The sequence below is a fragment of the Necator americanus genome, chromosome I (assembly GCF_031761385.1).
Source record: "Necator americanus strain Aroian chromosome I, whole genome shotgun sequence".
In the NCBI taxonomy this organism is placed as follows: domain Eukaryota; kingdom Metazoa; phylum Nematoda; class Chromadorea; order Rhabditida; family Ancylostomatidae; genus Necator; species Necator americanus.
Genome location: NC_087371.1, coordinates 26,729,050 through 26,743,230, shown reverse-complemented (window position 1 = coordinate 26,743,230; position 14,181 = coordinate 26,729,050). Strand labels below are relative to the sequence as shown.

Sequence of the window (14,181 nt, the reverse complement as noted above, 5' to 3'; positions counted from 1 at the left end):
GGTGCCAGCAAGGGTTTCACCACGCTCCTAGCCGCTACGCTCCACCGAAGCGCCTCGAGAGATGACGTGTACGCAATTGCGTACGTGTTTCATGTCGCCTTGACCGTACTCTAGGAACACGAATGCACAAAAATTATGTTAAATTTTGACATTGAAAAAACACTTTCAAAGATGGAGACTTACACTTTGAACTATTGTCAAGAACAAATGATTTGCTAGGAAACTTCCGAGCAGGTTTTCTAGAGTTAGGCATATGCATCATTTTATTAACTTTGAATGTAGCACTTTCCTCAATTTCGGAAGACAAGGGAAATTTCGAACCCATGATGTGGTGCATCAAAATATTCTAAATAACCTCCTGATTACGCATACAATAAGCATTTCTTCCAATTTTCAGAAATTGGCGCAAATCCTATTAACATCTTTTCTATCTACGGAGTTTTGTCCTCGGGATATGCACACTGCTTTATCGCGGAGGTGTGAAAGTAATTAACAAAATTTGGAGAAGCTTTACCTGTTTTCAGGCCACACCTCTCTTAAAACTAAAATCTTTAATTAAATTTGAAATCAGCAGTTTATTTATTCTCGAAAGGTATCTTCAAATTTCATTTTGCCCACTTCTGAGAACTGCGACGGATGAATACGTCGGCGATGGATTTTGGGACAGAAGTTAGTAGCGGTATTGTATGCACTCTTTCATACGATCTGCAGTGCCCAGAGACCCTCTGGAACCGCTTTCCTCATGAGAGCCGTATGATACATTTTGCCGAAATGAAAAGATTTTGCCTCATCTAGACGTTCGAGTTGGTCAGCATCTCCTTCGCCCCTTGTACATTTATGCCCCGTCGTTTTCGAGCTCGGCGACCCGACGAAGAAATTTACTGCAGATATCTGGGAAGTGTGCATCAACAATGACTGAGTTAAACGCTGGTTGTCCACTGTGCATTAACACGAGAAGGTTATGAAGTTCAGCAAATACTTCGTTGTCAATTTGAAACGAAACCTGGAGCAAAACGCGACGCAGAAGGATACGTCGAATTTTAAAACGACAAAAAAATCTCCGAGGTCAGTTGATCGCTGATCACTGCGAAAGGTTAGCGCTAAGCGCGGTTGGAACTCGTGGTTCTTCAGAACACGAATAAGGTAAACGTAGACTCTTAGAGAATCCTAAAAACAAAAATACCCCTGCAGCACTTTTTTTCAACATGACCTCTCATATGAACACGTACAATTTTCAATGATTAACGAGGATGATATCCCGGATATATTTATTCAGTGAGTCAATTTGTAAAATATTGCATGGTAACTAAGTGTAAGAAGTTAAAGTTATTACAGGACTTCATTTCTAAATTATCGCCCAACTTTTTTCTAATTCATTCGATTCTAATGCACTTCGTCTCTAACACTTATTCTTCAACTTTCTGGCGCTAATTGACCAATCTGTGGATGTTGAATTAGCATTGTTCAATTAGCTTTTTGTTGCCCACACTTCGATCAGATGGGCATGGTTCTTCTCTTATACTTTCTTTTTCTTTCTCTTTCTCTCTCCCTTTCTTTCTTCTTCATGAACACCATTGAACAATGGTCATAGAAGCTGAGGAAGCATAACTTCGAGAATGGTCGAGAGAGCTGAACAAATGAACAGTATACTCGAAATTACTTGCACGAGCATGGTCAATGTTCCTATGCTTTGTGAAACATATACAACGTTACCAAAGAGATATCTGTAGATCAACCTGAACAGTCAACATGGAATTTAACAAAGTTGGAAGTCTAACTAAAGAGGATATATGTCAAAAAGAGAATTGTTTACAATTCATACTCCCAGTCTATTCGGCACATTACATGCATGTTCTTTTAAGACATATGCCTGCTTCCCTTGCAGACTGGCAAGAATAACTATCCACACGGCTCACATAAGATGGTGGCAACAAACAGCGAAATTATGTGTTCTATGTGCACAGTCGAGATGGCACTTCGACACTTGTCAAGTTTTTAAGCATCTCACCACTGCACCGTGAAAAATGTTTAACTGGTGATTACAAACAACTACCTAGTTCTCCTAAAGTCAGAAAATTCGTGGTAAAAAAAATTGTCCAGAACCAAAATCATCAGACTCTCCATATTTATCACAAAACGATGACCAAATATTCGTGTAATGAAAGCTCACTCAAATAGAAAAGACATACCTCAACTTTCTCGCCCTTCCAAACACTTAGATGCCCGGCAACTTTGTCATCAAAATCAGCACTAACAACCCATTGCTCTGGCGACTGCTAAAATATTAAAAACATGACGAAGTGCTTTACGAAACATGTGTATGTATCATTTGAGTCTGTTTTCATGAAGTGATACAGCACAACGAGGCTACTTCTTCCAAAAGTTCCAATTCCATTATATTTTTACAAACATAAGAATTTTTTCTGAAGTGACTAGAGTTCATATTCGGTGACAAGTCCTTCAAGATAGAGCAAAATAGAGAAAAAAAAAAGTAGAGGAAAACCTTACAAAAATCAAGGACGTTTGAGGAGGAAGCAAGAACGAATGGATGAAATAAGAAAAAGGGCACACTCAAGAACTTTTTACAAAAACCACAGAGTTCTACAGTTGCTATTTATAACATATCTTGTATTTGTCTCTTTTTTTTTTGTTTCTTGCTGGTTGTCATTACGAAGTACATTTTGAAATGTCAACTGGAAGACCTCAACAGGTAATAATACAACGAGTGAAAGTGCAACGAAAAGAGAGGTTATACAATCTCCAGTGGTTCGTGTTGTCCTAAACCGATTGGAAATTTCAATATATTAGCACTGTATGAGTAAGAGCATCCCCAGGAAGTAAATGAAAAATGCATTTGAGTATTGGTTTGATAGACGAAAAATACCAGAAAGGTATCGGATCTGCACGAATGAAAATGTTCTGGATGAAATGTTAGCTACGCCATCGCCCTAAACCACGCCTTTTTTGCCGCCAATACGCACAGTTCGATCATATGCAACTCGCCAACTAATCAAAAGTGAACTGACCTGCATTATCACACAGCCACAACATTGTTTCAACATGACAAAACCGACGTGATAAAGCAGCAAATGATTAGTATAGACACAAACGTCTAACTGTAGCTTGACACGTGTCGCACCTCACGACAGGCGCGCTTCGAAAAGATCATCTATTACACATTCGCCTCTCTCTTCGCTCTCACCTCCCTATCACTTCAACGCACTATTTCAGCTGGTACCAGTCGTGCCCACATCAAAACAAAACCAGTACATGAACATCCTACAGCTCCGGAGAATACCTAAATCGACAATTTCAATCCACTCACACGGCAATCTGATCTGCAGCGGCACCTGCTTCGACACTACCACAAATGAAGCGAACCTCACTTAAAAATTAAGTTAATTTTGCCGTTAACAGGTGATGTGTCTCATTGGCTGAGAAAATGATTGCACAAGAGTTTATGTAAAAGCTTCTGCATAGTATTCTCTGGCACGTAAGCACAAGCAACTTTATAAGGCAAGAGAAGATGCATGGGAGGTGGTAGGTATCGAATTTAACGGTCTTTTATGATTAGCATGAGAACAAATTATAGGCAATTTGGAGGTGCAGTTGGAAAGCGCTGGAAATCGCGTGTCAACAAACACGTTAACAACAGATAAAACTAGGCCACTTCTAGGAAATAGAAATTGACATAGGAAGAAAAAAATGGACACTCACATTCGAAAGTTCCCCACAGAAAAACGGTGTGCTCGGATATTTCTAAGAAACCGAGGGTTTCTGGATGAAGTTTGCAGGCTTCTGGTTCGCAGGACATGATGTCTTACAAAGTCACCATTTTCGAGAAACGGAACATTTCGAAAAAATTCCTTGCATACCGGGTATTGTATCTCCGGATGTTCTGGATTCCACAATGGCCGCCAGAAATTTCCAAAATAAAGTTCGAAAAAAGAAAATAGAAAAGTTCATTTTTTGATTCTTCTATTCTCTGCAACAGATGCAACATATCTTAACAAGGATAAATTATAGCGTCTGGAGTTACTCAATTTGGTGGGATGCGATAATGCGTTCAGTTCATTTCAAAATCGTACGAAGTTTACGAACGCGAGTCCATTATATACGACTTGCGGGGACTAGCCGATGTACAAACTGTTTTTATCCTCCCAGATAGTCTGGTACCAATTTATCGACCCTGGAGGAATAAAAGGTCTAGTTGGCACTAGGGCGGTTTCGAACCATCGATCGATCGTGCAGATACAGCGGAATCATTTACAAAGAAAAAACACCAAGATTCTTCAGAAACAAGGTTCATTTTAAATTTCAGCTAAAATTGAATGCGATTTTCTCTAGCAGCAGTAAGTAAACAGGACGCTTGTAAACTGCTCATTTTCCAACAACTTGAACTTTAGTCTAGGTCAGAACAGCTTTAGCATCCTCATCCAAAAAAAAAAATGTAATTCCGAGCTGAGTTGTTGCTCAGCACAGTCATCAGTGCACAAAATTTTGTGTTGGCTCTAGCGAAGCAAATAAGAGCGTGTCTAATCACCTGTTTCGATCGAATTTAGTACAGCTTTCCTTTTTTTGTTCTGTTTACTGTAGGAAGTAGTGTATTTGGTAACTGTTCACAAAGCGACGAATTCTTATACAGCACTGTAAACATTACTGCACAGGTGCAAAATACTAATAATTACATTTATTCTTCCTCTCATAAAGAGGAATAAGGTTCTATGAAACGAAAATTACCTGCTACCAAGAAAGCATTACTAGAGGAATAACAGAGAGCTTCATGTGTGCTCGCTCAGGGTTAGAGAAGTGATGCAGTTATTGTATAAGAAATTGAAACAAATCTTTACACCTGCATATAGCTTGGAATCGTTTGTAACACAGAATAACACGCCGACTTAAGAACAACAACAACAATGCATAAATTGTGGCTTTATCCGTAACAATATTATTGCAATGCTCTACATTGAAGTTAACTACAAGCAATTATATAACTACTACTCCTAATGTTTGCACCTTTACCCATACTAGATACTAATGGTGGAGGAATGGCGTTTCTCAGCAGAACAGCCGCCACAACCAGGGTGTTAGTCAGGTATTAACTGCGGAACTGTCACCAAGGTTACTGTATTCGCCAATTACTCTCGGTGTTGCCTCACCAGCGCCGGGCCTTTCACTTCATGGGGCGACGTGCTGTGATTAAAGGCATCACTTTACGAATCTGAGGTGGCACGGATTCCAGGTGGAGGAGGAGGGTAGGGGGTGGAGGGGATGATTCCGTCCATTTCTTCCTAATTGCCGTAAAAAACGGAAGATACGGCTTAAGGCGTTCTGGCGCACTATTTTCTACAGGGAGTTCGACTGGAGCGCGCCAGCCTTGTGCGGCGCTGCATCTTCCGGGCCGTTTTTTTACGGCAATTGGGAAGAAATGGACGGAATCACCTCCCTCTCCATAGTCTCCCATCCCGTATACGAATACTCCACCTAAAATCTGCACCACCTCAGATTCGTGGGATGATGCCTTTAATCCCTTGCAGTAGAAGGCAAAACTACATGTGCTGAAATGATGCGCTCACACTCCATTCGAAAGTTTGTCGCCTAGAACACAGCTAACTACTACTAGATGAAAGAAGATTTCTACTGCAATCTAGCAAAAAGTAAAATGATACAGAGACAAAGCATACCGTGTTGATAACACCACTAAAAGAACAACTAGAACCGAAAGGATGTTCCTCTTTCAATATGCATTAAACGCACCTGATTGCTGTCAACACTTTGCACAGAAAGTCGCTGAGAGTCCAACGATGATGTCTCGTCAGTGTCGCGAGACCCAATCTCGAAAGAATTCGCTGAAGCGTTAGAAGATCGCGCGGTAACAGATGGTACCGATGAGGAGCTACCAGATGAAGGCACGCCTTCCAACCCGACTCCAAGATCTCAAACAAAAAATTCAAATGTACAAATCTTCAGCTTGAAAAAAAATCACGAAGGAAAAAATCCTCAAGATCAAACTTTGCGGCGGCATCGCAATTGTTCTAAAAGGTTTCCACTGAACTGGTTATCTCAACGAACTCACTTAGAGGGAGCAACGCTTGTTTGAGTTCGCGAATTCGTTTCACCCACATAATTTTCACCTCCTCTTTCGGCTGCGGTGCACTTCGCAAATCTATTCGGTTCTCGTTGCTTGCCACGGTTCCAATCTGAGCAAATATATATAAAAAATAGGAAGAAAGTATGTTACGTATGAGAAGAAGTAGAGGCTGAAATAGAGTGGAACCTACTCGGAGACCAAAGCGACATGAATCTCCTTCCACGTGTTCAACAACCGAAACGTCCGCTAACTGCAAAATGAACAAAAGGTTTAGGACACAGCTTTACATTTAAAACAAATAAAATTGGGGTGACGCATACGAGTTTGATGTTCCTGCTTTCACTGAATGCGATCATGCATCTGGCCGTTTATATATGCCTCAAGGGCATATGAATCATACATCTTGCGCTATACGACGCAAATTTACCAAAGTTTGCGGTACGATGCTGAATTCCAGCACACTGCCACAGGTAGTCTCAAGGTAAGTGCTAACACTTAATCATACGAGAGCATTGAATCCTTGCCAAAAAAAAAAACATTCACTTCGTTAACATTGAACTGTCGCACACTGCCGATAAACTCCAGCTAGCCGTTCTGCCCAAACTACTACATTCACCGCTCGATGCATTGCGAGGAAATAACAACAAGGTTTGTCTCATCATTAGCATCAAGCACTAAATTATTAACAGTGGTGATGCGAATGAGAAAAGAGTAGAAGCCTGTGCCGAGATTGCAATTGCAAAGAAATAAAACTCCGGGCCGTAAAAGTTTACGCTCAGTCAACTGCGGGAATCCCTGAAGACTAACAAAATCGATTTCTATGAACGACAGAATTCCTTGTCCACAACTAAACCAGAAGGCGGGCATTGTCGAAGCTAAAGCGATTGCAAAGATGAGATCTGAGCTAATGTTTCACGCGCCTGCAAAATGATAACAAAATGACAAAATGATAACGCTTGCCTATAAACCTTGGTCAGCAGTAGTCTACAGAGAAACCTTTGTAGTCAGACGGATCTCATAATCGCTTCCACAATTGAAGGCATCACCTCACGAATCTGAGATGGTACGGATTTCAGGTGGAGTATTCGTATACAGGATCGTAGACCAAGGAGAGGGGGTGATTCCGTCCATTTCTTCCTAATTGTCGTAAGAAACGGCCCGGAAGATACGGCTTCGAGCGTTCCGGCGCGCTACTTTCTACAACGAGTTCGATTGGAGCGCGCCAGCCGTGTACACACGCCGCATCTTCCGGGCCGTTTTTTTACGCCAATTAGCAAGAAATGGACGGAATCACCCACATCTCCATAGTCTACGATTCCGTATACGAATACTCCACCTGAAATCCGTACCACCTCAGATTCGTGGGGTGATGCCTTTAAGAGGAATCATTAACGTCAGCAGCTCAATGAGGAAGGATCGACCACTCTAAAGCCTAAAGAGCAGCGCAAGTGGAAAATGACAACTCTCAAACTTTAGTTCGATCACGTTTTGAGAAAGAGCATTAATTCGTAAGTTGCTCGAAAGTCTAGACGAAGACGTTCCATTCGATACCTAACACTGCTGCTCTTCCAGCATAATGGCACGGTTCCAGAGAAATCGAAGAGATTCGGGACGGAAAATCAAAACTGGCATCAAGAAGTAGCTCTAAAACGCCGACTCCTTCACCACATCCACCAAGGGTGCAACGAAGAAAACTCTCGCGGCTCTAATACCAAAGAAAATCTTTGCCTTTGCATCTGTGGATGAAGATCCTTGTACAATTCCGTATGTGTTGGTCGCATCGCTGGCAGGTTTAGCGATGAAAAGTCGTAAGAAGGAAGTTCTCTCGTCACCTAGAACATAATCGCCAAGAACGGATAGGCTCCAAGGGAAGAGGGTTTGGAAAGACCCCAAAAAAGAAGAATCTGAAAAAAAGCCTATGTTTCAACTAGATGAGAAGAACAGCTATTCACCAGTCTTCAGCACTGTCAGTCGACTCCCTTTCGATGAGGAAACCATGCCAAACTGGAGCAGCACTCAATGCCTTGTTAAATCGACAAATGCAGTATATATATTCTAGAACTCAAGCACGTTCGACATCTGATATGAACCGTGGTCAGCAAAGGACCCACCGACCGAGTATGAGGTCCTGTTCTCTCTACTTATAAAGTGAAAATGCAAAGTCTGGTGGAAACGATGAAGTCATAGGAGTGACGCTGAAATCTCTTCTGCTGTATGTGATTCGTGAGATGACGATTCCGATTATTACGCAGTGATAAAAATATTAAAAAAAATCATGAGGACATACAGTGACAAATCCTCTCAACAAGAAGTCAAGTAATCTCCAAGTCCTCTCTTCTTGAAACCTCAGCATTTGAGAGTGTATTTATGTTTTCTTGTTATGTCAACGAGGTTTAGGTGAAACTTTTTATTGGCCTGACGTTTCGACAAACTCGTCTTTTTCAAAGGCCTGAAAATGGTTCGAGGTCTTTGATACCATGCATATCTCATCAAACTCCTCCTCTCTCCTCGCCAAGCCTCGATATTGTTCCAAGTACACCACGCAAGACCTTCAAAAGGAAAACAACTGACCAGTTTCACCGACTAGCGGTGTTGGTAAACCACCGCGTTCTTAAAGACTGTCACCAAGGCGAATGAGATCTACGCACTGTGCAGTATCCTTAAGTACTGGTGTGTGGATAACGTTAAGGAACTGCATGTGGGGCAATCTTATAGTTCACAGAGTGTTACGAACGGCAAGAAGTCATTGGTAATTGATAAGCACTCATTTTTGTTGTTCATGGACGGATTCCTGACGGAAATCCAGAATGCTTCCAATGCCTTCCTAGCAGATATTTCTTTCTCGTGGGCTAATATCGTACATTTTACTTCAAACTCATTTCCATCATGCTTATCATTTTTGTGGCGCCCTAACGGTGCCATCGAACTCCCTCGTCTTTTATCAGCCAAATGTTCCTTGATACGCACGTTCAGCATCCTTCCAGTTTCTCCAATATAAATAGCGTTGCACGTTAGGAATTCTATTTGGTAAATAACTACAATGTTCCTGCAGTCACCGGCCTTACCGAAGGGACAAACCACGCAACATTCTGACACGCATTGCCTGTCGTAGAATTTATTGCGAACTAACTGTCGCTTGATGCTGTCGTTCGGGATGTTCACCAACACAACATCATCTTGCAGCTGTGCTCGCGAAAGAGTCCGGTGTATAGCAGCAGTTAAGGAGTCAGAGACGAAGGGGATGCACAAAGGAATTCTACCTTCCCGTGGGATCCTCACTGTCTTGTTCGCAGTTCGAGATTGGGTGTTAGATTTCGATCTCGTGTAACCGTGTAGAAGTCAAGTAGTTTCGTTTTAGCAAGACAGGTGATTTGAATAAAAACCATTCAAATACCAATGTCAATAACTCTGGTACGACTCTGACCAAAATTAACAGCACTTCTAATACTATTCTGAAGCGAGCCCTAGAACAAAAGAAAAAAAAGAAAAGAAGACTTACAGGTACAGGTTTTCCTTTGATTATGTATTTTACGTTTTTTGGAGTGAACTCTACCTTTTTCGCAATAACAACTGCTTGTTCGAACAGAAACACCTAAACAAAGCAACTTTAGGGAGGATGATAAAACCAAACTAATCAATGAACCTGGCGCTCCTTTCCTTTCGCTTTGTTGAAATAATTTCGAGGTTCCCACACTGTCAGAAGATCTTGCATGACGAATGGTCCCACAACTCCGAGCTACAACCATTCAAACTTTGATTTCGAGTAATAGTGAATCACAAGTTTACATGGCGTGAGGTCGCCAATGTACCCAGCTCAGAATTGTATACATTAAAAGCGAGAACCTTCAGATTACAACAACTACAGTCAGCGACATTAGCCCAAACAAGCGTAATTGGTTGATGCTCTACTTCGGAAATATGAGCGATTTCGACCCAAACAGACTCTTCTCCAGAGAAGATGACTTCTTGAGCCAGCACAAATGTTACTGCGCCGAACCCAGAGTGTGTGAAAAGCACGGGACGACGTTGCATGCACAGTCAGCATAAAACGTGTCAAAACGCGGTGGAGCGACGCATTGCCGGCGATGGCGTGCAGTGACCTCTCTCTGCACTACGCGGAAAACTTTCCGAGCCTCTTTACGCCATCTTTTTTATGGATTTTCTTTCTTTTGGATCAGAAAAACACATGAATAGTCGTAATTACGTAGTCTGAACGAAGCTTCTTTCGATTTGTTTCATCGTTTCTTTTCTTTTTATGACGCCTCACGATCTAAATTCCTAAGGATTCAATTTCTCTCCCATTTTTTTGTGCGGTTTTTTTTTTAGCATTTCTTGTTATCGTAATTGTAGTAACATCCCAAAATCTGTTACAGAAGGAGGCTAACTATGCACAGTTACGCAAAAAAAGGTCAGAAACCAAATTTCTGCCAAATAAAATTTCTGAGATATTCAAGAATCAGAAGACTTCTGGACTGGAAAAGAAGGGTTTTCTTCGTTTCATGACTACAAGAGATCGTGTACAATTACACAAAAAAAATGGAGCAAGAATTCACTCTCTACAAAGTGAGATCTTAAAGGCGCCCTGGAAGCAAAATAAACAAAAAAAAACTAATGGAAGGGGCTTCATCGGTACTATGTAATCCCATTCATGAGATAATACACAAAAAAAAACAAAGAGAAACCAAAAAAAGTGCACAGAAATCGGGTCCGGGGAGCTCATACTGTAATCTGAGCTGCACGCTTTCACCGGGGATGGATCACAGTGTTACAACACATTTTACTCTCCCTGCAATGAAAATTTAGGGGCGAATTTCAGCTTTCTTTTACCGTTTAAATAAATTTAAATTTAAAGTTTAAATAAATTTAAATTTAAAAGTTAAATTGAGCAAAATATCATAACGAGTAGCAGATAACACAAGATGTTGGACATTGGACAACCTTCCTCAGTGGTGCTTCCACTCCTCCTCATTATTTACACTCACGTGTTCCTTGAAACGTAAAAAAACACTTTGAAATAGACTTTTCAAAAAACAAATTTTCTTTTCCAAGGACAACCGAGTACACAATTTAGAAGATAACGTAGGTTAATGGTTAATGAGAGTTACAAGACTCAAGAGCTTCGACGGGCACTAGTGTGCTACTTTTAGTTTATATCCTTAAGGCCTTTTCCTTTATCTCTTCTAATATCTGACAGAAATTACTTCAAAACTTTTGAGATGTCGGAAAAGTTTTTCCCGAATAATACTGATTAAAATGTAGGAGGGGGTCTTATGGCAGAAAGTGCATGGGTTGCAAAATTTCATTTTTTTTTTTGCATGATTTATATAGTCGGGTCAAAACGGCTTGAACGTCGATGTAGTTGCGTAAGCGGCCGCGCTCAAAGCTATGTAATGGAGCGTAGCGGTTGGAATCGAGGGGTTACCCTGGCCAGCCGAACTAATCGCCGCAGCGGTGTACGCAACTATACCAAGGTTCAGGTTCAGGTTCAGGTTTCTAGGTAAAACCCAGCTATGCTAACCAATGTAATCATGTCATCATAAATTATTTCAACTATCACAACGTTTGTTTGAATATTATTCTACTTGGAGTCGCATATATAAGTGCGATTGTTAGCTGCTCCCCGTGGCCGTGCTTTTACTAAACGCACTCAGGCACTTGAGTATACGCTTTAGGAACGCTTTTATATAACCACTACACTCCTATATGGCAGAAGATTCCCATACATTGCAAACAGGTGCTGTCGTCCAGCACCATGCCAGAGCCCACACATACCCTGAGAGGTCGAATGCCTCAAGGAAACATGTAATGTAGTGGAAACATGTAAACACCCGTCTCGTAACATTGAACTGGCGGTCGCTATCAAGTGTACTCCAACAAGTCGCGTTCTCCAGGCTTCTTGGATATCTGCATGCAATGTTTCCTGTATTGTAGGGAACATGCATCAGCGATCGCCCCATAACCAGTATCGACAATTACACTATCTACATCGGGGATACAGATGAAAGGAAAGCATTAATCTGCGCAATGAGGAACGACTACGACAAACTGGTGGAGGAGTGTGGATCAACATCGTCAAGATGCGCCTTTGCACTATTGCGGGATCGCAGAGAACTTAAAGGTATCACCCCACGAATCTAAGGTGGTACGGATTTCAGGTGGAAAGTTCCTATACGGGGTCGTAGATTATTGAGAGGATGGTGATTCCATTCATTACTTCCTAATTTCCATAAAAAAAAACGGCCCGGAAGATGCGGCGCGTGCACAAGGCTGGCGCGCTCCAATCGAACTCCTTGTAGAAAATAGCGCGCCAGAACGCCCGAAACCGTGTCTTCCGGGCCGTTTTTTACGGCAATTAGGAAGAAATGAACGGGATCACCCTTCTTCCATAATTTACGGTATACAAAGAGTCCACCTAAAATTCGTACCACCTCAGATTCGTGTATGATGCCTTTAAACATCATAGGTGCTCATGCATGGATCATAGGTGCTCATGCACCTACGGAAACCTCTGAGAACTACAATGACGATGCATTTTATGATGAGCTCAATACGTTTACATTCAAGAAACTTAAGCTAACAGGCGGTACTTGTCGGAAGTGATGCGAAAGCAGAATAGAAGCTGGACAACAATCCCATGTCCTTGAAAAGATGGTTTTACCCCACCGAGCAAACATCAGACAGGGGAAATCATCTGTTAGATCTTTGCGAGCAGATGAACCTCGACACTCCATCCACTTTTAAAAGGATTCATCGAGCTACTTGCCAAAGGACAACCCGTTTGACCAGAAGAGCAGCGATAGTGGAAAATGTCCACTTTAGGCTTCAACTCGATTACTCGTTCTGATAAAAAACATTCCATTAATCAGAAATCCAACAATCTAGAGCTGTCTTCTCGGATGTCGCATTCGAATTTGACCACTGCCCAGTTCTTCTCAGCTTTATGGTATGGTTCCAGAAAAGGAGTCGCCGAGATCAACTTCAACCGAAGTTCGACCTGGCCCGAGGTCTGAAGGAGGACGAATGCAGAAAGAAGTTCCGCCAATGAGTGTCGATCAATATTGGATTACGGATCAACAAGAGAGTGGCTGAAGGTGACTATTTCACTAAAATACAGGATGCTGCAAAGGAAACGCTCCCGGCTTTAACAAAGTTCGCCTTTGCATCTGCAAGATCACAAGATCCAGGTACAATTCTGTATGCGTAGCCGGCACTGCTGGTGAAGCGCCTGAGAAGGAGGTTGCGTGATCAGCTGAAACGTGAATGTGAGAACGAACGGATGTCAAGAGCGTCGTATGTCCAACTCGTGCACCAACATACAGCGAAGAACCACCGACGGAGTCAGCGGCTGTGGTTTCCAGAAGATCAAGAATGGAAAGTCCGCTAGAGACAACGGAAAGGCGCTGAAATGCTGAAATCTCTTCCTCTTGAAATAGTGAGATGCGATGATCATCCGTTAAATATGGATTACCGAAAGGATACCTGACTCGTGAGGCACGCTATCATAATTCCTCTCCACAAAAAAGTATTCGTCAAGTCACCCAGGAAATACCGAGGCAAATCACTGCTGCGGCAAGTGGTGCGTCACTATGTAATGTAAAATGTTTTGGAGCAGATCGTCCTGGATCGACTAATCAAACATCGTGAAGAAACAACGCGCGATGAACAGAGTAAATTTCGTCCTGGCCGATCTACGATTGACTAGATGTTTATTATGACGAGATTGATTGAAGTGTGGCAGCGGTATTCAAACCCTCTTCAGTAAGGTTTTCTCTACTTCGAAGCCATTTTCGACTCTACTCATGGAGGCCGTCTTTCCAAAGTGCTTCGCGCTGATGAGGTGCCGGAAAAATTTGTACGCTTAACTAAGAACTTAAATAGAGGAACAAGTGCTGCGATTCGTACACGGACCGGATTTGCTACACGTTCGAAGTGGAAACTTAGTGAAGACAAGGGCGGTAGTGGGACCTACTTCTGTTCAACTTCGCAGTCGATGACGTGATGCGAAGAACATTTGAGCAGTGTCTCGTCGATGTCGTTTTAGCACCGTCTGCACGTCCCTTGCTGCAATCGTAATTATCTGCAGCCTACGC

At 42.0% G+C, this 14,181-nt stretch overlaps 1 protein-coding gene across 3 annotated transcripts in view; it reads right to left on the bottom strand.

Moving 5' to 3' along the window:
- The window catches only part of RB195_006949 (uncharacterized protein), a gene marked incomplete at both ends in the record, with an annotated part of 83,959 nt that overhangs the window by 51,053 nt on the left and 18,725 nt on the right, over nt 1-14,181 (bottom strand). For all 3 annotated transcript variants that reach the window (XM_064180319.1, XM_064180320.1, XM_013450687.2), the window contains 6 exons: nt 2,190-2,276; nt 5,758-5,936; nt 6,077-6,200; nt 6,282-6,341; nt 9,591-9,683; nt 9,735-9,827. In XM_064180319.1, the coding sequence (XP_064037198.1) occupies nt 2,190-2,276; nt 5,758-5,936; nt 6,077-6,200; nt 6,282-6,341; nt 9,591-9,683; nt 9,735-9,827 (636 nt within the window). The remainder of the gene's footprint in view (nt 1-2,189; nt 2,277-5,757; nt 5,937-6,076; nt 6,201-6,281; nt 6,342-9,590; nt 9,684-9,734; nt 9,828-14,181) is intronic.